The 27,883-nt window shown below is 48.6% G+C and overlaps 1 protein-coding gene across 1 annotated transcript in view; it reads left to right on the top strand.

Annotated features, from left to right (window-relative positions):
• The window catches only part of EIF3C (eukaryotic translation initiation factor 3 subunit C), a 683,261-nt gene that overhangs the window by 495,003 nt on the left and 160,375 nt on the right, over positions 1 to 27,883 (top strand). Inside the window, exons 14-15 of the mRNA XM_078652326.1 lie at positions 9,294 to 9,481; positions 9,926 to 10,150. Of these exons, the coding sequence (XP_078508452.1) occupies positions 9,294 to 9,481; positions 9,926 to 10,150 (413 nt within the window). The remainder of the gene's footprint in view (positions 1 to 9,293; positions 9,482 to 9,925; positions 10,151 to 27,883) is intronic.

Here is a 27,883-nt window from a genome sequence, read left to right as displayed (position 1 = left end):
CGCACCGCTGCACGAGACCGCTGCAGGAGTGTCTAGAGGATCAGTGGGACCAGAGGCGAGGGAACTGGGACGACAAGATACGGCTGTCTCTGCATGCTCTACAGTCTCTGAAATGGTGGTGTTCAGCAGAGAACCTCGTCAAAGGGGTTCCCTTCCACAAGGACATTCCCACTCAGACCATCGTGACGGATGCTTCGCTCCACGGCTGGGGAGTGCACTCCGGAGAGTTACAGATACAAGGAACGTGGTCTCCGACGGAGTCCATGTATCATATCAATTTCCTGGAGCTCAGAGCGGTTCACTTGGCGCTGAAGGACTTTCATCTGTCCTTTCAGACCAACTCTCTGCTTGTACAGACGGACAATACGACCACGATGTATTACCTCAACAAGCAGGGAGGTTCGAGATCGCGCACTCTGTCTCAGGAGGCGCAGGCGATCTGGCACTGGCTGTTACCCAGCGGGCTGACGATAACCGCTACCCATCTGCAAGGTGTGCAGAATGTTCAGGCGGATGCGCTGAGCAGTTGTTACATCAAAACCACGAATGGGTCATAAACGACGAAGTACTCAGACGTCTTCGCCAAGTGGGGCACTCCAGATGTGGATCTGTTCGCCACCGCCGAAAACAGCAAATGCCGAGACTTCGCGTCCAGGTATTACCAGCAGGGGACGCTGGGGAATGCGCTATGGATCAACTGGTCGAACTGCTTTCTGTACGCTTTGTCACCCATTCCCCTGATTTCGGCGGTGCTCATCAAACTGTCCCAGTCCAGGGCGCGGATGATCCTAATTGCCCCGGAATGGCACAGACAGTGGTGGTTCACAGACCTGCTTCACCGGTCTCTCCTTCCTCACATACGGCTGACGTGCCGTCCGGACCTTCTCACGAAGTTCGGGGGACAGATGGTACACCCCAACCTCTCGTCTTTGAGTTCGGCGGCATGGCTCCTGAGATAGTGCAATATGGCCATTTGAATCTCTCTGCAGAGTGTATGGACATACTGAAGGAGGCTAAGAGACCTTCCACTAGGAATTCTTATGCTTACAAGTGGAAGAGATTCTGCATCAGGTGCGAGTCCAAGAACTATGATCCGACGACATGTAAGGAAGATGTCATCCTTCCATACCTTTTACATTTGGCGCAGTCTGTCCTTAACTTCCATTCCATTAAGGTACATCTAGCTGCGCTGACTGCCTACAGGAAATGCCCTTCACAGACTTCCTTTTTCCAAATTCCTGTGATAAAGGAATTTTTGGAAGGCTTGAAGAAAGTGTTTCCTCCTGTTCGTCTTCCTTTGCCTTCATGGGAGTTGAATGTGGTGCTGTCCAGATTGATGAAGGAACCTTTTGAACCTATTCATAAGGCTTCTCTACAGCACCTGTCTTGGAAGGCGGCGTTCCTCGTGGCCATTACATCGGCCTGCAGGGTGCGTGAAATTCAGGCGTTGTGTTGCCAAGAACCTTATACTGTATTTCATGCTGCTAAGGTTGTAATGCGTACTCACCCTAAGTTTCTTCCTAAGGTTATTTCTGATTTCCATGTTAACCAGACTATAATGCTACCTACATATTTTCAGAATCCTTCCACTCCAGCGGAAAGATCTCTTCATTCCCTGGATGTCAGAACGGTGTTAAAATTTGATCTGGATAAAACCAAGGATATTCGTAGGTCAGACCAATTGTTTATCAACTATGGGTCAGTCAGGACTGATATGTGTCCTGTATACAATTGTGTTATCAAAAGGCTAATAAGACCTTAGGGGGTAAGCCTAAGGCTCATTCCACCAGGGGCAAAACGGCCACGACCGCTTTGCTCCATAATGTTCCCATTGCAGAGATCTGCAGGGCTGCCATTTGGAAGTCGGTCCATACCTTTGCTAAGCATTACTGTCTAGACTCTGATGCCAGAGCAGATGCTCGGGTTGGGCAGGCTTCACTGCGAAATCTGTTCGCACAGTAGTGGGGTTGTATTTCTTTTCTCCACCGCCGCTTTGGTGTTGGGGATGGGCTTCCCATTCTATTCACTAGATTATGACTATACACAGAGATCCCCTACTACAGAAGGAGTAGTTTCTTACCTGTAACTCCAGTTCTGTAGTAGGGGTATCTCTGTTATAGTCATAAGCGCCCGCCCTCCTCCCCGGTGGAGAAAGATGTTTATGTACTGAATGCTACAGGTCTAGCTTTATGCGCCTCCAAAAAGAACTGAAAGTGGAGGGAGCTGCTATGCATTCTGGGATACCAGGAGAGTTCTGGAAAGTTTTCTTGAAGGCACGGTATCCCTTTTTAAGCCATATAATGGCAGCCCATGGGGGACTTGTCTGTCCTGCCCTTCCTCTCTATCATTCCAAGGATTTGGTGAAGGGGGGAAATGTTTTCCATGGTGAAACCTGGCAGACAGGTTTAAATGTGATATTGGTGGAATATCCTTTGCATTTCTAGTTGAAGTACTGGACAGTGTAGCCTTGCAAGTATAGGCTGCATTATTTGTCTTTAATTCTCTCTTAAGTGTCTATGCAGGACTGCACATGAAGACAGCTTAAGAGATTATTTTTGATTGCTCTGGGGTCCCCGCACATGAGCGGGACTATTCACTAGATTATGACTATAACAGAGATACCCCTACTACAGAACTGGAGTTACAGGTAAACTACTCCATCCCTGTCCTGCCGACCCACCGGCGCTGCCTGCGGTTCACGGTAGGCCACGAGCACTTTCAGTTTACTGTGCTCCCCTTCTTCCTTACCAGCACCCCTCGGGTGTTTTCATGAAAGTGATGGCGGTGGTCGCAGCTCATCTGTGCAGATCAGGGGTTTCATTCTTCACCTATCTCGACGACTGATTGTTGAAGGTGGGCTCGCCCCAGTCTTCTCCCACCTCCAGACTACGGGTGACCTCCTGCATTTGCTGGGGTTCTCTATCAACGTGCCGAAGTCGCACCTGTGCCCCTCTCAAAAGCTCCTTTTCATCAGTGGTTCTTGTCGCTGCGCAGTTTCGGGTTTATCCCCCCCGAACAGAGGGTTCGGGATATTCAGGCTCTGATTCCTATCTTTCAGCCTTTATCCCGAGTTTCGGTCAGGTTGACGCTGAGGCTTCTGGTGCTGATGGCCTCCTGCATCCTTCTGGTGCATCACGCCAGGTGGCGGATGCGGGCTCTGCAGTGGGACCTGAAGTTTCAGTGGGCACAGCATCCGGGCAACTTGTCGACCACGTCTTGATCTCGGAGGGCACTGTGAGTCAGATGCAGTGGAGGCTAACGAACCGCGATTGTGTCAGCGGCAGATCCCTCTCCCTACCCCAACCGGAGCACGTAGTTGTGACGGATGCGTCCCTCCTGGGTTGGGGGGGGCCACATGGGAGAGGCGGAGATCAGAGGCCTCTGGTCTCCGGCAGAGTCCCGGCTCCATATCAACCTTCTGGAGTTGCGGGCGATCAAGCTTGCACTGAAGGCATTCCTTCCCTCTGTCAGGGAAAGTGTAGTGCAGGTGTTCACTGACAACACCTCCATGTTGTACTGCAACAAACAGGGCGGGTGGGGTCGTGGACCCTATGTCAGGAGGCTCTGCGCCTCTGGACATGGCTGGAACATCAGGGCATCACCCTGGTGGTTCAACACCTGGCAGGTTCCCTGAACGCATGGACGGACAAACTCAGCCGCCGGTGCATGATGGATCACGAATGGCGTCTGAACTCTGACTTGGCGCAAGGTCTCTTTCAGCAGTGGGGAGAGCCTTTGTTAGATCTATTCTCCACCGAAGAGAACACGCAATGTCATCAGTTCAGCGCGTTGGAATTTCCCTGGACTGTTCCCATGAGGCATACGGTCAGACTGATTTGCATATAGCCATGTCTGAACTGGGGTGGCAGAGTGTGCTAAAGAACGGTGATGGATTAAACCCAGATCTTTTGACTGGGTGTGAGTGTTTGATTTATTCAGATGCTCCGTCCATCACCACCCCCTTTTGTACCGCTTTTGGCCGCCATAACTGTGGCAGGGTATGCTCAGACGTGAGTCCCTTGCTCACTTTGCCACTGGATTCAAGCAAGCCGGGCTGAAGACTGCTGGACTGCCAGAAACCGGTCCTCGGAAGCTGGTTTCCGGTCCAGGGAAGGCATGGCTTGGCAGTTAGGGCTGGACTGTTCCCATGAGGCATAGGATCAGACTGATTTGCATATAGCCATGTCTGAACTGGGGTGGCAGAGTGGGCTAAAGAACGGTGATGGATTAAACGCAGATTTTTTGACTGGGTGTGAGTGTTTGATTTATTCAGATGCTCCGTCCATCACCACCCCCTTTTGTACCGCTTTTGGCCGCCATAACTGTGGCAGGGTATGCTCAGACGTGAGTCCCTTGCTCACTTTGCCACTGGATTCAAGCAAGCCGGGCTGAAGACTGCTGGACTGCCAGAAACCGGTCCTCGGAAGCTGGTTTCCGGTCCAGGGAAGGCATGGCTTGGCAGTTAGGGCTGGACTGTTCCCATGAGGCATAGGATCAGACTGATTTGCATATAGCCATGTCTGAACTGGGGTGGCAGAGTGGGCTAAAGAACGGTGATGGATTAAACGCAGATTTTTTGACTGGGTGTGAGTGTTTGATTGATTCAGATGCTCCGTCCATCACCACCCCCTTTTGTACCGTAATTTCCAAGGCAGCACTCGCTCGGAGACGCTTTTTGTCGTGAGTGGAGCTGCGGTCTGTTGTACACCTTTCTGCCTACACCACTTCTGCCCAGAGTGCTGAAGATCAGGCGAGACCGGGCCCAAGTCATCCTTGTGGCTACGGACTGGGCTCGAAGATAATGGTATCCCGAGCTACTCAGCATGTCAGTTGATCCCCCGATTCGTCTGCCTCTTCAGGAGGACCTTCTGTCGCAGCAGCAGGGGACGGTCCTCCACCAGAACCTGTCCAGCCTCCACCTACATGCGTGGAGATTGAGCGGCGACAGTTGAGGCCATTTGACTTGCCTCCTGAAGTCTGTGAAGTGATTCTGGCAGCCAGGCGTCCCTCCACAAAAACGGTATACGCCTGCAGGTGGAACAAATTTATGGCATGGTGCACAGCAAAGGCTGTGGATCCACACTCTGCCCACCTTTCAGAGGTTCTCCTCTTTCTTCTTTCTCTTGCCGAGCAGGGCTCTGCTCTGGGCACTATTAAAGGCTACCTCTCGGCCATTTCAGCCTTCTTGAGGCTTCCTGATCAGCCTTCTCTTTTCAAGTCCCCTGTTGTAAATAGATTCTTGAAAGGCATCACGCACAGGTTTCGTCCTGTTCCTTTCGTGATGCCTCAGTGAGACTTGAACCTGGTACTAACTTATCTGATGTGCGCTCCCTTCGAGCCACTTCGTAACTGTCCTCTACGTCTTCTGACTCTTAAGACTGCTTTCCTGGTTGCCATCACTTCTGCCAGGAGAGTGAGTGAGTGAGCTCCAGGCTCTGTCTTCTAAACCTCCTTTCCTCTCTGTCCATCCGGACAAAGTTGTTCTGAGGACTCGTCCTTCTTTGCTGCCAAGGTGGTTACAGCCTTTCATATCGGGCAGTCCATCACCTTGCCCACCTTCTTTCCTCCTCCGCATCCCTCGAAAAAGGAGGAGAGGCTCCACCATCTGGACCCAAAACGTGCGCTCTCCTTCTATTTTGATCGCACACGCCAGTTCCAGGTTGGTGACCAGTTCTTTGTTGGTTACGTGGGCGCTAAGAAGGGACGAGCGGTGCACAAACGAACCATAACTCGGTGGGTCGTGTTGTGCATCAAGGTCTGTTACTCCTTGGCGAAAAAGGAGCCTCCTGTTGGGCTGAGGGCCCATTCAACTCTGGCCACGGTGGCTACTACTGCCCTGGGTCGAGGAGTCCCCTTGCAGGACATCTGTCAGGCAGCTATGTGGGCCTCGCTGCACACGTTTGCTAGGCACTACTGCCTGGACAGCCAAGTCTGGAGAGATCTTTTTCGGCCACTCTGTTATCAGGACTTTCTGGTGTGATCTTGGTTCGCAGACCCACCACTGGGGTTGGTATTGCTGGGGTATCTATTCTAAGGTAAGGAATCGAACACTAACCTGTTTCTTTCAGATGCACAAGTTACTTACCTTCGGTAACGATATATCTGTAAGAAACAGTAGTTAGTGTTAGATTCCTTACCGCCCCACCCATCCTCCCCGTTCTGCGAAGTGATATCTAGGGTTAAGGACATCCTTTTCAGGGCCCTAGTTTCATGGCACCAGTGTCTGTTTCTATCATGGCTCTGCGTTCCTGGAGCAGAAAGCCATGTACAGAACTGACGTCAGCGCGCGCGGGCAGCGTCTAAGTACTCCGTTATCCCGGCGATCACGACGCTGACGACTGACGCGGAGCCGCAGACGATGCCTACCAACGCGCAAGGGTACTGCTGATGAAAACTTTCCGGATCCAGCCTGACCCCTGGAGATATTCTAAGGTAAATAATCTAACACTAACTACTGTTTCTTACAGATATATCGTTACTGAAGGTAAGTAACTTGTGCATCAATTCCCCCTAAAGCGCATTCCACACGCAAAATAGGGGCATCCATGGAAACATCCCCATGGATGATATTCCGCAACATGGTCTACACCGCAAATTTTCACAAAACACTACTGTGTAGATGTGCAGGCAAAACAACAAGCTAGTGTGGGCCAGGCTGTACTAAGAACACTTTTTCAAACTACTGCAACGCATACCAGGTAGCCTCCGCCAACAGGGGAACTGCAGTATAGTTTATGCAAAAGTATGCGATCTACAGCTCGTATGCCTCGAACGGAAAATGGTACATACCATTACGCAGCTGTTCTTGGCATGTAGAGCTGTAGATCCGCATACGCCCACCCACCTCCCCGGACACCTATGTGTTGCAGTACTATATTACTTAGATACATTACACATGAACATCTTTCTATTTCTAACTAACTCCATCATCACCCTTAATGGCAAAACAATCTAAGGATGGAGTTGATGCCCATGCGCAATACTAATCGGAGGAAGAGTCACCTATCTCGTGACTACAAACACTTCTACAATAACAGAGTGCTAAGATCCTAGCCCAACAGATAGCGAGCTATTCAAAAGTATTTGGATCTACAGCTCTACATGCCAAGAACAGATGCATACTGGTACGTAGCATTTTCCTTTCTGCCTGTTCATCAGGACAAGGTTGTCCTCCGAACCCGTACTTCCTTCCTTTTCATAGTGGTTACTTCTTTCCTCATTGGACAGACCATCACTTTGCCCACCTTCATTTCGCCTCCGCATCCTTCCACAGAAGAAAAGCTCCACTGTCTGGTTCCAAAATGTGCGCTTTCATTTTATTTGGATCGTACAAAACAATTCCGGAGCAATTCCTGGTGGATGACCAGCTCTTTGTTGGCTACCTTGGCGCCCAAAAAGGTTGACTGTGCACAAATGGAACATCAAATCTACTCAACAGTAAACCCATCATTGTGGACTGCGCTAAATCTCTAGGTGTCATACTAGACAAAAGACTCAACCTAGTCTCGCACATCAACTCCATGGCCAAGAGCGCACGTTATCAACTGCGACTCTTGTGGGGGATTCGTCGGTTCTTCCCGGAGAATGCGCTAAAAACCTTGGTCCAATCGCTAGTTCTCTCTAGACTTGACTATTGCAATTCTCTTCTGACTGGCCTTCCCAAATCTCACCTCTCCCCCCTCAAATCCGTCCTCCATTCAGCAGCTCGCTTCATCTCAGGGTCCAAACGAAGTGACCACATCACTCCTATCCTGTCTTTTCTCCGATGGCTTCCCATTGAGGCTAGAGCTATCTACAAAACAGCGTGCATCACCCACAAAGCTTTGCACTCTTCCTCCCCTCGCTATCTGGCGAATAAACTCAAACTGTCTGGAGGCTCGAGACCTTCTCGGAATGCAGAAAAGTTCCTTCTTGAACCCCCCCCCCCCCCTCCTTCAAAAGAGAAAAACTGTTGGCACAATCGTTCTCAGGTAATGCGGTGAGAACCTGGAACTCGCTTCCTCCTTCGCTCCGTGCCATCACCTCCATCCAGATCTTCAAAGCGGACCTCAAATCTCTTTTATTCCAAAGACACTTTCAGAACTAATTCCCTCCTTCTCAGACCCTGCCAGGAAGTTCTTTAGTCTTTGTAAATTTGTCACATATGTTTATATTTTTGCTGTACATCCTGTGTTTTCTGTGTTTGAAATTGTTTTCCTTTTGCCTTCGTTGTTTTGATTCTATGGCCTGCTATTGTTCGCCAGGAAGTTCTTTAGTCATTGTAAAATGTGTCATATTTATTCTTATTTTTGCTTGTACACTCTTTTCAGGCTATTTTTGTTTGTTCTATTCCTGCAACAGTTCTCTCATGTAACGTAACTGGTTCTATTGTACAGTGCTCTGACACCTTCTGGTAAAGTCCGCGCTTTATAAAAATGCATTAAATAAATAAATCTCTAGATGGGTCGTTTTGTGCATCAAAACCTGTTATTTCTTGGTAAAGAATGAGCCTCCAGTGGGGTGGCGTGCCCATTCCACCAGGGTGGCGGCAGCTACCACTGCTTTGGGACGTGGAGTCCCCCTTAATGACATCTGTCAGGCAGCGACGTGGACATCGCTGCACTCGTTCACAAAACACTACTGCCTTGGACAGCCAAGTCCGGAGAGACCGCTTTTTTGGCAGTTCTGTTCTCCAGGACTTTCTGGTGTGAACTAGGTTCGCAGGCTCACCTCCGCGGTTGGTATTGCTGGGGTATCGATTCTAAGGTAAGGAGTAAATAACTAATTGTCTCTTTCAGATGTTTAAGTTACTTACCTTTGGTAATGATAAATCTGTAAAACATAGATTAGTTATAGATTCCTTACCGCCTCACCCATCCACCCTGTTCTGAGTACTTATTTCCAGGGTTAAGCACTCGCTTTAAGGGCCCTAGTTTTGAGCACCAGTGGTCAGTGTCTTGCATGTCTCTGCGCTTCTGGCGTGGAGAGTCGTGTACATAACGGATGTCAGCGCATGAGGGCGGCGTCTAAGTAGCTACTGTGACGTCATCCCGGCATCCACGATGCCAACGACAAACGCGGAGTCAACTGACGCCACCTTTCGACACGCAGGGGTACTGCTGACGAGAAACTTTCCATATCCAGTCTGACGCCTGGAGGTAATTGTAAGGTAAGGAATCTATAACTAATCTTTCTCTTACAGATATTGTTACCGAAGGCAAGTAACTTGTTCTTCTGCTTCCCATTTTAAGTTTCAGTAGTTGTACTAGCTTTGACACTTCTTGTTCAGGATTGAGAACACTCTCTCATTACAGAGTATGTGGATAACCTGAAGGATGAGGCTTTAGTGTGCCAGGTAATTGACCGTGCACTGGAGTACCTACAGGAAAAAGGCACAACTGAGGAAATTTGCCGCATCTACCTCCGCCGCATCATGCACACCTATTTCAAATTTGACTACAAGGCTCACCAACGCCAGCTTGCGAAAGCACAAGAGTCTAAGGTTTGTAAGCTTGCACAAGCGTTAAGCTTGGGGATTGGGATCAGGTTGGTTGGAATGATACTGTGTGGGAATAGAGGTTCTGTAAGTAGGGCCTGTACAAGCCACTGGCAAGGGATGTTGTATGACAGCCTCGCCCACATGTTCAGTTGTGTTTTTTAGGAGTTCTTTTGGGGCTTCTGTGTCAATATCCTCAGCCAGGTTGTAGTCCTCTGGAGTGGAGCCCTAGCGGAGTCCTGTTGCTGTATTTCGGCGTATTCCTGTTCTGCTTCCGACTCCTTCGTTTTAATAGCAGTTCTCACTAGATTTTCCACTAGCTGATGTTGGCAAATTGCAGTAACTGGTGACCCACTATATTAAGGCCATACACTCTCTAATTTCTTGAAGACATTAAGGTTAGAGACGTTGATTGTTAAAGAAAAGGTTTCACATGTTCTTTTGTCTTAGTCTGAACAGGATCAGGCAGAGAATGAGGCAGAGGACAGTGCTGTGCTGATGGACCGGCTTTGCAAGTACATTTATGCGAAGGATCGCACTGATCGTATTCGTACATGTGCTATTCTGTGTCACATCTACCACCACGCCCTTCACAACCGCTGGTTCCAGGCACGGGACCTCATGCTAATGTCCCACCTGCAGGACAACATCCAGCATGCCGATCCCCCTGTGCAGGTAAGGTTGCCCTTTCTTCTGTATAGGTAATTCTAGAATTCAGGATGGAAACTCTGCATGGGCCATCCATTTTAGCTTTCCTCCCCTTGTGTCATGTGTGAGAAAGTGCCCTCTTTCTGCATGGTTGCCCCCACATTTTGCTGAACTGCTGATGTACTTTGACTGAGTGTTACCTGGGTTCCTGCCAATCAGGTACCCAGGGCCTATGTTCTTTCCCTAAAACTGCATTGAAGACCAAACCTAATTGGCACTCTCTTGCCACAAAATCAGCCCCTGGTAAATGGTACCACAGGCACATAGGGCACTGTGACCAAGAAGGCCTCTAGGGGCTGCTGCACTTATTGTGCCACCCTTAGAGGCCCTGTACCTTTACACTCACACAGTGCCCTTGCAGGCTGCATGTCTTGGTGCAGAACATAGTGAAGAGTCGACATGGCTCACATCCCTGTGTGCTGCGCCCACAACACACTGCCCTGTCATATCTCAGCCAACCCTCTAGCTGGGTGTACTATACCAGTGGTGTGGGCACAGGTGCAATTCTTAGACCGTGTAAGTGTGGTAATGTCATTAAAAGTATATGATGCTTGGAGTTTGTCATTACAAACTCCACAGTATCATAATGCTTTACTGAAAATTAAGAAGTTTCACATTAAACGTCTCAGCACATTAAACCCACATTAATGTTGGTGTGGGATTTAATGAAAAATGCACACAAGGGCATCTTGAAGATGCCCCATGAAAAATGACCTAACACTAGTGTCCAGGCTGAGTGTCTGCGCCCCAGCTGCCACTTCTGGACCCCTAGGTCGAGAGCTGTAGGAAAGTGGGTTTCTGTTGCAGTAACCCCCCCCCGCCCAAACACACACACACACTTTTTGCGAGACTACTATTGCACTTGTGACATGATGTGCCCAGGGTCCCTGCCAATCAGGTTTCCAGGGCCTGTGTTCTTTCCCCAAAACTAACCCAATTGGCATCTCTGGCCACAGGTCAGCCACTGGTAAATGGTACCACAGATACCCATGGCACTGTGACCAGGTAAGACCTGTAAGGGCTACAGCACTTATTGTGCCACCCTTAGAGGCAGGCTGCATGTTGTGGTGCAGAACAAAGTGAACATTCAACATGGCACACATTCCTGTGTGCCATGCCTACAACCCACTGCCCTGGCATAGATCATTCACCCCTCTAGCTGTGTGCCCTATACCAGTGGTGAGGGTACAGGTGCATGAGCCCTGTACCCCTACAGTAGTGTCGAAGTCTAATCTTGGACATTGTTAGTGCAGTGCTGCCATTAAAAGTATATGGTGCTTGGAGTTTGCATTACGAACTCCACAGCACCATAATGGCTTGTGAGAAAGTGCCATCTATCTTGCATGGTATGCCCCCACTTTTTGCTGAATTGCTGATGTGCTTTGACTGTGTGTGCCCTGGGCTCATTTCATGAGGGATGCACTAGAGGCTTTAACCTTGTTCTTTTTTTGACCAGGAGATGTGGTATGCAACTTTCTTTTCCCCATTTCGTGCCCCCTGAGTGGTTCCTATCCTAATAAGAAGAGGCAAGGTTCCTCCTTCTGTAATTCCTGGATAATGAAACTCAGTTAATGGGCAAGGGCCCCTTCTTTCAATACAGGTTTGAGGGGAGGGTATAATCCAGAACTAGAATCACAAGAGAACTAAAGATGCAACCATGCAGTCCTCGGGAATTTAGGCCTTTTAGTAAATTAATCCCCGTCCCTTGCACCTCTAGGGGACACCCCAACAATGAACAAGACAATGAGCAACAGTTTGTGTCCCGAATATCTAAGCCAGAGCTCGGAATGAACACATTTGTTGGAAATGTCAATAGTTACCATGAAATAGACAAGGTGGGATTTGCTCATCAGAAAACCAAGAGTCCTGGCCCAGCCCGGCCTATGATGGCCTTAGACAGGCCCGGGCTTCGCCCACACTGCTGGAGCCCAAAGATGGTTTTAGGGTGCCTACTGGCGCTTGTTGATCGCGTAGATTGTGGGCGCCGCAGGGGGACTCGGGGGGGAAAAGGAGTCCTCACGCCTGCGACTTCCCCGGCAGAAAGCGTTGCCACAAGAACACGGTGCAGTCCCCGCGGACTGTTTCAGGGACGTGTGTCAATACCGGCACCAGCTGCGGGAGAGTGAGCAAGGGATAGACTTGTTAACTTTCTAATCAAATCCTCTTGAAGGTAGACTAACGGACTTAAATGCTCTCATTTACAATAGCACTTCCAGCCTTAAAGCTGTTACTTTTACTTGTTTTTCACTACTTGATATATTTTATATTTAAACCAAAAGATTTTATCATTGAAATTATGAACTCATTCTTACTATGTAACTGTCGTGCTAAGTAAATGTATAAGTTATTATTCAACTGCCATATCATCTTTTAGGAATAATATGGGTATTTTCCAAGGCATTACCAGGGGCAGACTTGTTGACTTGCTAATCAAAACCCCTTGAAGGCAGACAAATGAATTGAAATGCTCTTCTGTACAGTAGCCCTTCCAACCTAAAGCTGTGACTCTTACCCGTTTTTACTATTTGTCATATTTTAAATTGCATTGTTTTATTATTGGAATTGTTGCCTTACTATGTAAATATGTATTATCTAGTACAACTTTTATTGCTTATGGTTTTAAGTAGCCTCACAATTGTTTAAATAAACTTTGCCCCCAGTATTGGAACTTTCATAGATTCCCATGTGTAGGAGGGTGGATGCCTCACTATGGTTACCCCAGATTTTTTGCCTAGTGTTTAGCTGGTTTTCGACTTAGTTGGCTTGGGACCCTGCTAATCAGGGCCCCAGGCTATCTGCTCTCTCTTTAAAATGGACTCCATATACCCTAGGTGCATAACTAATTGGATATTGGGTCACCTTATCAGCCCCTGTACAGTGTACTATAGGTACCCAGGGCATAGGTGCATCCAAGGCCTACCAGGGGCTGCAGCATATCTTTTGCCACCCCTGGCTGGCCATCCAAACTGACACAACTGGCTGACCACTCAGCTGGGGCAAGGTCGTGTAATCACCCCTTGCTTAGATATAGTATACCTTTATCTAAACCTATCTCTGGACACATATACACCTATAAGTCACTCCTATGGCAGGCCTTAACAGTCCTGGAGGCAGAGTGCTTGGTTTTATGTGAGATGGTGCTCTAGCACGAGCTGAGCCTGTCTGCAGCTTTCGGAACCATTTCCTTATAGCTGTTCCAGGGTAGTGCCATACCATATACTCTTAACGTGCATTATAATCCTCGCGGTTATTGCTAACTTTGGTTTGGCTTTACCAAAACATGTCGTGTAAGGTGTCATACACTTTGGAATACTACCCCCTCACCAGTTCTGGCGACGGGGGTAGCATTCCACCCTTCTAGAGGGAGAAGACATGTTACTTTACTTAAAACGCGGTTAATCCTAACCAGAGCCCCAGCATCACAAAATGGATGCTGCTGCCCCGACACAAGTCTGGCCTCCTGCTGCTGACCAAAACTCCGGCAGGGGAGGCCTGGACAAAAGGTATCCTGTCACAGGGAGGTGTTACACCACCCCGACAGGAGACAGTGGATTGAGGCAGGCAGGGCGAGTGAAACTAGACACTGCCTGGGGCGCACAAGGCTCCCCATGCATAGCCCAGTTCAAACCGGTGCTGGGGCACTCCAGCCCCAGTCCTGACTCGAAACTGGACAAAGGGAAAGGGGTGTAACCACCCCCTTCCTGGGTCCCACCAGTAGGAGGGACCTAGCAGGATATCCAGCCCCTTGATTTGGAATAAAGGTAGGAGCTGTGCCAATGCACCTCAGATAATCCTGACTGAAACTTTGAAATGAAACTCTGGACCCTTAGACATCCCACTCGACGTGGAAGACTGAAGAATCTCCCTTGTGGTCAAGGAGTGACCACCCTGTGCAAACAGGCACCATCCAGCGCCCAACGGTTTGCTTTGTTGCAGCTCCCGCCGGAGCTCGAGCGACAGAGATCAACAAGAACCAGCTTCCCTGACTTCCAACAGCCCGATCCACAGTCCCAGCAAATCTGAGACCTGTGGATTCGACGTGAGGCGTGGGGCCGGCCATCTTGAAAAGACTACGAAGTGCTGACCGTGGAGCTTTCGAGGCATCCTCAAAGCTGTGCATTGGGGTTTGAGAAGCCCCAGCCCCGAGCAGCTCGTGCACCGAAGCTCACCCCTCCACACTCACCGAGTGCTGCATGGGGCCCTTTTGTGTTTTCCTGCTCGACGCGTCTGTCAGGTCACTTGCCCGTTGGCTAGTGGCCACTACGACGACGAACCTTTGAATTTACACCGCTGGTCTGGTTGCCCCAGACTGGCCCTTGCTCCCCTGAAAAGGAGCCACTGCTCTGACCTTGCTGAAGCGATCTTCGAATCCTGCGTGGGTTGCATTTGCCAAGGCTTGTTAACTCCGATCCGGAAGCCGACAACGCCGACAGCGAGAGCCTTCGTGGGACAGCTCGTGATCCACTCCTGGTCATCCTCGATGCCCCAGAGTCCACGTGGCGGCGGAGACAAGCTTCACGACAACCACCTGATTGCGCCCGACATTGCCTGGTTCCTTCCTGGTTCCATCCTGGTCACTACCAAGTGACCCAGACACTGTCCCCTCTACTTTCAGGTACTCTACATCTTCGATCCACCCTTGGATCCAACCGGACTGTTCTCTCCTGGCCGCCTGCAGCATCTTCATCTCCAGGCTCCATAGATCTCCACGACAAAACCAGACACCCTTTGGCACCTATGCACCCGCTTCCTGTGGGTGAGGTAACGATCAAACACCAGTGCTCCTGTAGTGGTTTACACCTCTAGTGTCCTAGTTTAAAGTGGCTTAATTCTATTCCAGTCGGAAGACTTCCAAAACAGTAACTTTGTAACTTTTACGCGCCATTGACTTTGCATTGGTGCATGCTTGTGCTTTCAGCACTGCACCCGAATCCCGCGGGCCTCTCCCGTCCTAACTGTCGTTAGTCCAGAGTAGTCCAAGCTATTCCCAAGGTCCTAGGCCTTACCATTGTTCGTAAAGTGATACTTATACCACTTATTTAGTATACGGTTTTAGCGGCCACCGGCCCTATCCATAATTGTGCAACTTTTGTATGTTTAACTGTGCTTTTGTTTAAACGCTTGTGCCTCTGCACTCATAAAGAGTACAGAGGATTATTCTAGTAATAAATACATATATTTTTATAATATATAACTTGTGTGGTGTCCTTTCATTTGATATTACAGGATTACATATGGTAAAACAGCTGGCTTCACATGCCCTCTTGAGTTAAGCCTAAGACTGCTTAGTCCATGCTACCCCTAGGATAGCTTGTCTATAAGGTTGACTTACAACCACCACCATAGGGATTGTTTAGACTGATACAAGGTGCCCACAGAACTGTGGACATCATACATCAGGCAAACTTCTCACACCATGCTTTTGTATCATTCCCCGTCGTCGGAATGGGAGTCTCGGTAACAAAATAACATAGCAGTAGGTACAAAAGAGAAAGAAAAAGGCCTAGGCCGCAATCCCTTTTGTAGAATATCCGCCTCTTTTTGTAAAAGAGACCAAACTAGGCATCAGCCAATCAGAGCCTCACCCCATAGAACCCTCTTGAAGGAACCTCAGAGCCTCATAATTTCTACTGCACGTTGTGCTTGGGGAGTCTCCTTTGAGCTCTGCTCAATCTCTACTCTTTCAGAAGTTTTTCTTCAGGATTTCTCTTCAAAATTGTTAGCTGTCCCTTCCAGGATGTCTGACAAGGAAAAGAAGAAGGCCCTTTTCAAGCCATGTTCCACCTGTGGCAAGAAAAGATTCTTTGTTGAGGATAAGCATAAAGATTGCATCTACTGCCTCTATCCTGATCATAAGGTTGCGGACTGCAAGATCTACTGCACCTTTTCAACCAAGACCCTCCGGGATCCTGAGGGTAGGCTTCTTACATGGCTCCAGAAGTTGAAGTCCAGAAAAGACAGTCTCCAGTGACAGTGAGGACTCTTCAACAGCGTCATCGACTAGAAGGTCAGTCAAAAGGGGTAGGGGTTCCCCTTCTCCTTCTGTCGAGCATCCTTCTAAGGCCTCAAAAAAGACCCCCAGAGAGTCTGAGAGCCAAGGTCCAGTCGAATCTCCTCACCATGGTGAAAAGGAGAGGGTAGGCCCATCTACGCCTTCTTAGGGTATGAAGACTGGTTCAGCCTTCAAAAAACCCTCTTTTCAGTTTTCTGGAAAGTCTGACAGAAGTTCCACGTCGTTGACGATGAAGGCGTCGTCGACGAAGGCTCCATTGACGAGGGAATTGAAGCCTAAGCTTAAAATGGTACCGTTGACGGGCTCGTCCACGGGACAATCATCATCATCGTCGACGAGGAAGGAGTCTTCGACTGCAGTAATGGCGTCGACGACGAAGATTTCGACGACAGCTGCGTCAACGAGGATGACGACGACAGCGACGACTAAGTGTTCGTCGACGGTGGTGTGTCGTTGTCGAAGCCCTCGACGGCGATGGCAGGAGCGTCGACTGCATCGCCGACGCCCATCTCGTCGTCGAGCGTTCTTTCGTCGATGACGCCTATTCCATCTACGAAGCAGACAACGGCAGTATTATCAGCACCAGTGTCGGCGGGATCGTTGACTATTTTATTGGCGGAGAAAAGAATTGCGATTTCTATGACCAGGATTACACCGGACATGACATCTCCTAGGAGAGTTACCCCCTTGCCTCCAGCTCTACTTTTTGAGGAGAATGAGGATGAATCAGAGGATGACGATCAGGACTCATGGCTATGCAAGCAGTCCATCCCAGCTTCTGGTTAAATGCCAAGAAACGGATTCTGACGGAGAGTACAACCAGGAATGTGGTTATCATCATCATTCTGCCCTGCCACAACAGTACTCGAGACAAGACATGGTGTCTGTACCATCATCTTTCTTGCAGGACCTTCACAACATGCTGCAGGATTACAAGTCTAGATGTTCACAACCTTCTGCTGTTCCAATTACGCAAGCCATGCCTGTCCCTGTGGCTCCAGCAATGGCTGCTCCCGAATGGCCGGCCCAGGTGTCATCTCAGCCACAGACACCGGTTACACAGGAGCCTTCAATACCATTGGACACCCATGATGATTCCTCGAATGAGGATCAAAATGTTGATGACAGGACGGATCAAGGTACAGAATGGGATGAATGTCATCCCAGACCCAGCATCTCCATGTCGGGATCCGGTGGAATCCCCGCCAGCAGGTATAGGGGGGTTTCAAAAGCTAATGGAGAGAGCGGCTGGCAGATTCAAACTATCAATGCCTTCTGTTGCCACCGAATGTTTCTTATATGATTTTAAAGAACCTTATAAGAAGACAACAAGATCTATCCCTATTGTCCAGCATCTTTGGGATGAAGGCCTTATGGCAATGAAGAATCCAGCGACGGTGGTCCCTGTACCACCGCGCCTCGACAAAAAATACAAAGCGCCTGAGGATGGTCCGGCGTTTTTGACGGGACACCCAAGACCGGACTCGGTAATTTCACAAGCGGCACAAAGGAAGTCACGCAACCCCTCAGCTCCTTTGACAACTCCTCCAGATAAAGAGGGCAGGAGGTTAGACAACGCCGGGAAGAGGTTTCTTCAATGGCGAGACTTCTAGTGCGGGCAGCAAATGCCTTGGCGATATTGGGCAGATACGATCGCCAACTATGGTGTGATGTTTCGCCATACTTGGATACTGAGACTGCGAAGTCTCTGGGTACTCTTCAGTACCGTAAAGCTCCTTTTAGAGGCTCGAGAGGCAAAATCTCCACCTACAGAGGCTCTTATCAGCAGCAAAAGTACTCCTCATATGGCTCAGGTTTGCAACAATACCGCCAACCTTATCAGCAAAGGCAAGGCCAGTCCTCAAATTTCTCAAGACCTAATAACAGAGTGAACCAGGCTCGCCAAGGAAGTGATACGTCAAAGAGACCATAGTGGCCTCCTGGCTCTTCCTACTGTACCCACCTCCGCAAGATCATCAGTAAGAGACAGGGTGTCACAATACCTTCAGAGTTGGTCCAAGATAACATCAGACCGATGGGTGCTCAACATCATTCGAAAGGGCCATACTTTGGAATTCATGCAAATCCCACCATCCAAGCTCCCTGCTGCCATTCCATCAAAACATCTGTGGCTCGAAGTTCATCAAATGCTCCTGAAGGGTGCTATAGAGCTGGTCCCCTCCGCCCAAAGGGGAGAAGGATTCTATTGACGCTAGAGAAATGGCGCCCCATTTTAGATCTCAGGGAGCTCAACACCTATCTCATCTCCCTGTCTCGCGGATGGTCTCTCTTCAAGACATTCTACGTCTCATCAATCCAGGGAATTTCATGGCCACGCTCGATCTCGAAGATGCGTACTTTAATGTGCCGATTCACCCAGCACACAGAAGGTTTCTACGATTTACAGTAGCCAAGAGCCACTTTCAATTCAGGGTTTTACCCTTTGGTCTCCGCTCAGCCCCGAGGATCTTCACAAAGGTGCTGGCACCAGTAGCAATGTTTCTATGGAGGAATCACTTTCAGGTCTTCCCTTACCTGGGCGATTGGTTGCTGAAGGCTCCATTCAGGGAGGCAGCGAGGGAAGCGGTCGAAGCATGTACAAACCTGTTTCAGAAAGTCCACCAATTGGTCGCACACTGCTTGTCCTACCAACGTGTTGCCCCAAAGCATTATGGTCCATGAAGTAAGCATTAGCGGATGCGCCTCTGCCAGGGTCTTGAGCAAACAATCACTGTCGCGTTGGCCATCCCTGGACACGTGTTTCGAGGTTGTTGCCTCTCGTCAGCAGGGAATAGGCATCTATGTAGAGGTGCTGCGTAGGCTGCCAAAACATTTTCTCAGGTCCGGTACCGCTCATGGCCCGCAGGTGCGTAACCCGGGCTCGTCAGCCCAACCAGCTCCAGGGAGCCTGAATATAAAAGAAAGTCCAATTGGTCGCACACTGCTTGTCCTACCAGCGTGTTGCCCCAAAGCATTATGGTCCATGAAGTAAGCATCAGCGGGTGCGCCTCTGCCAGGGCGTTGAGCAAAAAATCACTGTCGTGTTGGCCATCCCTGTACAAACCTGTTTCAGAACTTAGGTCTCACTTTTAACAAAGAGAAGTCCTCTCTTGTCCCGTCCAGGACAGCACGCTTCCTGGGAGCCATCTTGGACTCGAATCTCAAAAAAGCTTTCCCAATCTTGGAGAGGCAGGAAAAACTGCAGACCATGGCACTAGACTTACAAAGAAGAAGGTGTCTTTCAGTACGCCGCTACAAATCTCTTCTGGGGGTAATTTCTTCATGCATTCCTCTAATTCCACACTGCAGATTGAGGATGCTCCCTCTTTGGGAGCAACTTGACATCCAATGGAAACAGATTCACGGGTCGTTCGACGACAGGGTGACCATCACCTCGGCAATGAAAAAAGCGGCCTTGTGGTGGACAAAGCAGGAAAACTTGTCCCAAGGTCTATCCTTCGTAAGCGATCCGTCTCCTCAGGTGGTGACGACGGATGTGTCGTTGGATGGTTGGGGAGCAGTACTGCAGGACCTGCATATCAATGGCCATTGGTCTCCTCAGGACCGTCGGCTACACATCAATCTCTTGGAGCTCAGAGCAATCAAACTAGCTCTTCAAGCTTTTCTCCCTTTCCTAAGAGGTTCAAAGGTTCTCATCCGGACGGACAACACCACGACCATGTATTACATAAACAAAGAAGGGGAAACCAGGTCTCTCCCGTTGTCTCAGGAAGCTAAAGAAAGCTGGAAATGGGCAATCCTTCACTGGATGTCACTACAGGCAGAACACCTGTCAGGGATTTTAAACGAGAATGCCGACAGACTAAGCAGATTATCATCGGTCAGTCAGGAGTGAGAACTGAACCAGCAGGTTCTGGACGAGGTCTTTCAACAGTGGGGCAAACCTGCAATAGATCTATTTGCCACACCGACCAACAAGAAATGCCTTTCCTATGCAAGAAGGCTTCTCCACCGAGGATCATTGGGGAATGCACTTTCGATAGCCTGGTCAAGGACATTTGTCTACGCCTTTCCCCCATTCCACTGATCCCGAGGCTTATCAGGAAGATCAAGATAGAACCATGCAAGATGATCTTGATAGCCCCTGCTTGGCCGAGACAGTTCTGGTTCACGGAACTCCATCTGTTGTCGCTGGCTCCTCCTCTTCCCTTGCAAACCATTCCAGAGCTTCTCACAATGTCCGAGGGGGCAAATTTGGCATCCGGATCCAGAGTCATTGCACCTGACAGCATGGTCCTGAACAGCGGGAATTTATGAATCTTCCCATCTCTAATGAAATAAAAGTATTTCTCTCCCAGGCTAGAGCCCCTTCCACGAACAAGACTTACCGTCTCAAATGGAAGAGATTTTGCATTTGGTGCAGAAAAGATGGTGTTGACCCTTTTCCTTCAGATCCTCATCAACTTCTACCTTATCTTTTGTCCTTGGCTAAGAGGGGGCTGGCCCATTCATCCATAAAAATTCATTTGGCAGCTATTTCAAGGTGCAGAAATTCTGAGTCTGGACCTTCTCTTTGGTCTTCCAGGATAGTTAAACAGTTTCTCAAAGGATTGTTCCGGGTCTCTCCCCCGGTGAGGCCTCTGCCTCCAACTTGGCAATTGAATTTGGTCCTCACACAGCTCATGAAAGGCCCATTTGAACCAATACATCGATCAGACATGAAATTTCTTTCATGGAAATTGGCTTTCCTTCTTGCCCTCACATCAGCAAGACGCATTGGGGAGTTGCAGGCTCTCACAATCCAAGAGCCGTTTCTCCAATTCAAAAGGAATACAGTGATCTTGAGAACTAACCCAAAGTTCATACCCAAGGTGCCCTCCGACTTCCACTTAAATGAGCCTGTTATTCTTAAAGCTTTCTTTCCTCACCCTATTACACCAGCGGAGAGGTCACTGCATTCTCTGGATGTACAACGGTGCTTAAAATTATATTTAGATCGCACCAAGGGATTCCGTAAATCCTCCCAATTGTTCATTGCTTTTGGTGGTGCTTGCAAGGGCCTCCCCCTATCAAAACAGGGTATTGTGAGGTGGATTACAAGTGCCATTTTACATTGCCATACTGCAGCTGGTAAGCCACTGACCAGCAGACTTAGAGTGCATTCCTTAAGATCAGTGGCTTCTTCAACAGCTCTCTTCGCGGGAGTGCACATCAAAGACATTTGCAGAGCTGCGACTTGGAGCAGCGTGCACACCTTTACAAAGCATTACTGCTTGGAATTCTTGCAACAGGAGTACACAGCCGTGGGCCAGGCAGTCCTGAGGAACCTCTTCTACTAATTGGTGAGCTTTCCTTTCTATCCCACCTTCCTTTATTCTGCACATGTTGTATCTTCATGTATTGATGGCTATTGCAATGTATATTTATGCCACAAAATGTGTTTTTTTTTTATTGCTAACTGCTTGCTACTCTGATACAAAAGCATGGGAATCAGTTCCAATACTGGGGCAAGAAAATAAGTTACTTACCTGTAACTTTGGTTCCCCAGTATTGGTAGCTTTCATAGATTCCCATGCGCCCACCCACCTCCCCGAGGAAAGCTCAGCCTTCAGCAAATATGGTGACTGTTACACAACGGCTATGAAAATCTGAGGCTTTGAGGTTCCTTCAGGAGGGTTCTATGGGGTGAGGCTCTTCTGATTGGCTGATGCGTAGTGTGGTCTCTTTTACAAAAAGAGGCGGATATGCTACAAAAGGGAATGAGGCCTAGGCCTTTTTCTTTCTCTTTTGTACCTACTGCTATGTTATTTTGTTACCGAGACTCCCATTCCGACGACGGGGAATGATACAAAAGCATGGGAATCTATGAAAGTTACCTATACTGGGAAACCAAAGTTACGGTAAGTAACTTGTTTTCTTAAAAATGGTGACCTAGTTCACTCAGATCGGTACATGATCGGAAGGTCCTATCCAATCACAAATGCTCACAATGTCACCAGAGTCCATCCAGATGCTATGGTCACCTTGGACTGGGTCGCGAGTATTTGGACAAAAAAATGGTTGCGTCCCCTGATGTTCCTGTAGATTGTCTGCTTGGAAATGACTTGGAGACTTCTCCTTGGATTGAAGTCGAACTGAGGACCTATGCCAGCATGATATGTCTCTCAGGATGGGGTTGTTTTACAACCTGAGTGCAGAGCTCTGAGTGAAAGAGGTGCTGGACCCTGGTAGAATGGACCAGCCGTACAAGAGAAAGGACAAGAAGACTGGGGGACCAGCTTCTAAACCGACCCCAAGTCAGAACCCCTCCTCTCAGGCAGATTACTTGGAATTCCCAGAGGGAACTGAGCCTGACGTTATTGGGCCTTACCAGGCATTTCTTGGGCCATGGGGGCCATCTAGGATGGATCAGAGCCAGGGACAAGAAACCTGTCTCACTGTTAAAATTCTGAGGCAGTAAGCTGCTGCACAGGAAAAGGATGATATCCTTTGCACCCACAGGGTCTGTTTGGGAGGATGGTCCCCTTTGCACTAAGGCCAGAGACCCTAAACCTGCTGCAACCAGGGGAAGGTAGTGCCTCAGAGGTTTAGAATTTCTCCCTACTTTGGCCCATGATATCCGCTTAACTGGGCACCTTGGCTAGGATTAAACTTGGAATAGGTTAGTTAACCCCTTCTACTGGCCAGGGAGGTCTCAGAAGTTGAAGGACGTTTACCAGTCCTGTGGCACCTGCCAAGCCAGTGGCAAGGCAGGGGGCCACAGAAAGGCCCCCTTAATTCCACTTCCAGTGGTTGGGGTCTACATTGTTGGATCCTGGATCCTCCAACAACGCAGGAAACAAATATATTCTGGTGGTAGTGGATCATGCCACAGGTACCCTGAAGCTTTATTCTTCTAAGGGCCACCACTGCTCTAGTGCTGGCAAATGCCTCCTTGGTGTATTCACCGGGGTTGGTTTCCCAAAGTAGATTGTATCAGAGAGGTACAAACTTCATGTCTTCATACCGAAAACACGTGGGATGAGTGTCGAGTGAACTATAGATTCACCATACCCTATCATCCTCAGACCAATGGCCTGGTGGAGAGATTCAACCAGACATTAAAAGGCATGATTGGTGGGCTACCTGAAAAACTCGGGAGTAGATGGGATGTCTGTAGGAAAGTGGGTTTCTGTTGCAGTAACCCCCCACTTTTTCCCAGACAACTGATACACTTTGACTTGATGTGCCCTGGGTCCCTGCCAGTCAGGTACCCAGGGACCCAATTTGCATCTCTGGCCACTGGTCAGCCCCTGGCAAATGGTACCACAGGAGCCCAGGGCACTGTGACCATGGAAGACTCAAAGGGCTGCAGCACTTATTGTGCCACCCTTAGAGGCCCTGTACCTTTACACACACAAACTTTGCAGGCTGAGTGTTTTGGTGCAGAATAAAGTGAAGTCAACATGGCACACATCCCTGTGTGCCATGCCTACAACCTACACACCTGGAATAGATCAGTCACCCCTGTAGCTGGGTGCCCTATACCAGTGGCGAGGGTAGGATCGCTGGGGGGAGCTCTCTGGGTTATTGGGCCAATCGGGCCATGGGTGTCTGGTGCAGAGTGGTGAGGACTCACATATCTTGCTGGATCTGGAGTCCTGGTTTGTGTTGGTGTTGGACAAATCCTGTGTTCAAATGAGATAGGAGTTATTTTAGAAGGTAGGGCACGTCCCCGAGGTTCTTGGAGGCTTCAGGAAAGGCTGGGTTAAGCTGGCAGGGGTTCAGAGTAGGAGATAGGCCGGTAGGGCTGGGACCAAAGCAGTTGTCCTCTTCTGGAGCAGGGCTCTTCAGTCCTTCTGGTCATGTCGAATCTGAAGAGGCAAAGTTCAGGGACGCCCCTAAATACTAGATTTAGGGAGTTATTGAGTGTGCAGGTTGGGGCCAATGGGTCCCTTCCCTGGGGCGACTACACCCCCTATTGTGCCACCCTCCAGTGGGAGGGGGGGACATATGCATCTTCCTGATTGGAGGCCCCTCCCCCCCCCCCTTCTACAAGATTGCGCTGACTGAGATGTGTGCGTCACTTTGCCTCCCCCACCTGAGTGGTGGGGTTGGCAAAGGTGAGCATACCTCCCTTACTGACAAGGTTTTCCAGCTGGTTCTCGCACCCAAAATGGTGATCGAACCAGTGGGAGCCAGTTGCTGATAGCAGCAAAAGGCTGGGGGTAGCTAACCTAGGTGTCAGGCCTTTGAAGCGCCCTCTTCGAGGACCCTCTTCATCTTGGGTGATTGGGCATGACACCTTTGCCCAGGATGTGCTTTGTTCCCGGGGAGGAGAGGGCCCCCTACCCAGGAGTCCAGAAATCTGTCTGGTGGTGGCAGATGGCTGGGAGCCAGTCAGAAACCACACCAGAGTTGGTTGTTTTTCAGGGGGCATCTCTAAGATGCTCTGTTTGCATTTTTCATTAAATCCAACAATAGCATCAGTGTAGGTTTAATGTGCTGGGAAGTTTGATACCCACTTCCAAACTTTGGTAAAGCCATAATTGAGCTGTAGAGTTCGTGTTGATGAACTCCCAGCCCTTGTAGTCAAAATGGCTTCACTGCACTTACAATGTGTGTGAATGGCACAGACATTGTAGGGGCATATTGCTCTTGCAGCTACGCCGTCACCTGGACATGGTGCACCCTGCCTTTAGCACAGTAAGGCCTGCTGGAGATATGACTTACACATGCCACATGCAGTGTTGGTGGGCATGGCAAACAGGGATGTGTGCCACGTCTACTCCTTAGTTTGTTCTGCACCGAAAACCCCCAGTCTGCACTGGCAGGTGAGGGGTCTCTGAGGGTGGCATAATACATGCTGCATCCCTCAGAGGCCTTCTCTTGTCACAAGGCCTTTGGTACCAGGGTACCTTTTACAAGGGACTTACAGGTGGCCCAGAGGGGTGCCAATTGTGGGTACAAAGGTACAGTTTTAGGAGAAAACATGTGCTGGAGCCTTGTTAGCAGGTTCCCAGCACACACTTGGTCAAATTCAAATACAAAGGGGTAGTAGTGGTTAAATTATTGCGCCGGGTTAATGTAACCTGAGAACAATTGTTGGGAAAGATAGTCCGTTACGAGACCGTGAAAAGTTTGGCGGTGCTGTAATGTTTAGGACACATACTTGCCAAGATGCAATTATATACACCAACAAAGTCAATGAATCTTAATGTAAATTAAACAAAAACTAAAGCACTCTCCAATAAATGTAATATCCAGACAGTAGGGGCGTTCCTTAAATAAACAAATTTCTTCTTTTTATTATAGCATGTATATGTTAAAACACTGGCACATTTAAAAAATGCTCAATATATGATATAGAACATGAAAAGCAGCCTTCGTTCATGTTGAGATGTCCAGAGGAGGCATAGCCAACACGCGTTTCATCATCTCATGACTTTCTCAAGGCTCATAAGTAGTAGTGAGGCTAGTACAGCACCCTGCACCCGGACGCCCCCGCGCCGCTGTGGGTGCAACGTTTGTCCTAAACTGGATCCCCCTTTGCCCTGAGCTTAAGTCCAGGAGCTTTGCTCCCACAACCTTGTGGCCTGCTTGTGAGCAGCCACCAACTGGAGCCCCCTATCCCCCATTGAATAGCATTAGCCCTCTGTACTCTGCACCCGGCCATGCTAGTGCAGCTGAGGATGTCCTCGGCCCTGAGGGAACCCTGGTTCTGACCCCAGAATACCAACTCCCACAAAGAAGTACCTATCTGGAAACGGTTAACTTCATTTGTCTCTATATGCATATGAACTAAAAGTGAATTCATTCCCTTTTGTCTAGGAGATATCTCAGTGTGATATCTAGGCATATCACACTGGTTAGCAAACGTAATCTGAAAAATAACGTACATAGTAATCTGTAAAGTAACTGAAAAGTAATTTGACTTACCTGTAATTCATCCAACTGCATTTCAACTATATATCATTGCATAAGATTTTGCAAAGTACTATATCACTTACCACCACCAGACTAGGCTTGGTTATAGTAATAAAAGAACAAAATATTTTGATACAAATTGGTTTGAGCTGTCTTAGAGTGTGTAACATTTGCTGCCTGAGTGTGTGCAACAAATGCTTAACACTACCCTCTGATAAAGCCTTACTGCTCACCCACACTACCACAAATAGAGTAAGGTGCTTTTACCGCTGCCTACCTTTGGGGTTCCACTGGACTCTGCATACTATACCTCAGTTTGGGTTAGTATGTACAGAGCCAGCTTCCTACATTTGTGTATCAGCGGTGGGATATACAACTTTGCATTTGTTGGACTGACGTGGTCCGCACCTGATCACACAAAAGAACTCTTAAATTGTCTTTAGATTTCTGATTTTTGAATTAGACCTATCTTTCCAAATTACTAAGTCTTGTTAGGGTCTTGGTTAAGTCCCTTTAGAATGTTAGAAAAATACAAGCTCACTTTAGTTAAGGGTAAAAAGGGTTAGAGGGTTTTCTTTTACAATGACTCTTAACAAGAACCCAGTTAGTGTAAATATAACAAATGACCTAGAGGATAGAGTTGAGTAGCTTGACCTCACCCCTTATCTTTACTTACAATTCAGGAAGTTAAGGTCTCTATGTAAACTAAAACATATTAACATGGGGTTCCATCCTTCCAAACAAAAGCTCCAGGAGCTGTTGGAAGAGTATGCTAAGGAGCATCCCTCTGAGAATGGTGAAGCCCTCCCAGGGCAAAGAAGATGGAGGGGGATGGGGATACCTTCCACCCCCCCTCCCCACTTCTTAAGGAGAAAAGGGCCCCAGTGGCCCTGACTTCAAGAATGCACCTAGAGCCCACACAGGTGGGTCAGGTGCTTCTGAGTCTATTGAGGACAGACTCCATGAAGAGACTTGCTAAAAGATTAGACCTAGAGACCAGACTCCTTGCTCTAGAAAAAGAAAGAACAGAGATGGGCCTAGCCCCCCAATGGTGGTAGCAACCTAATAAATAGGGTCAGAAAGCAATCTTATGATCTCAAAATCCCTAAAGGGATTGTCCATAAATTTGAGGATGGTAATGACATCACCAAGTGGTTCACAGCCCTTGAATGGGCTTCTTACGTCAGAAAAGTGAAGAGAACTCACTGGAGGGCACTCCTCTGAGAACTGTTCTCTGGTAAGTGCAGAGACAGAGTTGGACCCTTAGTGGTGCAGAAGTAGAGTCCTATGAACTAATGAAGGGCACTCTAATTGACTTCTCAATGAAAACACTAGATGACTGGTTGACTGGAAGTAAAGTGCAAGATTATGATGGTCTTTATTATATTTATGAAAGAGCACATATTAAGTAATTGCATTGATGAAAAGTTGCATCAATATCTGGTAGATCTAGGTCCACTTTCTGCCCAAGAATTGGTAAAGAAGGCGGACCACTGGGTCAAGACAATGGTGACCAGGACATCCACAGGGGGTGACCAAAAGAAAGGGGTTACTAAACCTTCCCAGAGGAAAGACAGTGAGCATCCTAAATTGAAGATGGGCCCAAAAGGTGAGTTGGAGATTCCAGAGGGGAGTAGATACTTCCACAACCTACTGGTGAATGGAATCCCAGCCACTGCCCTGAGCGATACCTTTGTCAGTCACACTGTGGTGCATAACAGGTTGGTACTCTAAAACCACTATGTCCCAGGGGAAACAAAAAGTAAGGGCTATCCCAGTGAATCTGAGGTGCACCTACGTCCCAGAGCCCTCCAACCTAC

This window comes from Lissotriton helveticus, chromosome 7, assembly GCF_964261635.1.
Source record: "Lissotriton helveticus chromosome 7, aLisHel1.1, whole genome shotgun sequence".
Lineage (NCBI taxonomy): Eukaryota > Metazoa > Chordata > Amphibia > Caudata > Salamandridae > Lissotriton > Lissotriton helveticus.
The sequence above is the reverse complement of the archived record's forward strand: the minus strand, read 5'-3'. Positions and strand labels throughout refer to the sequence as shown.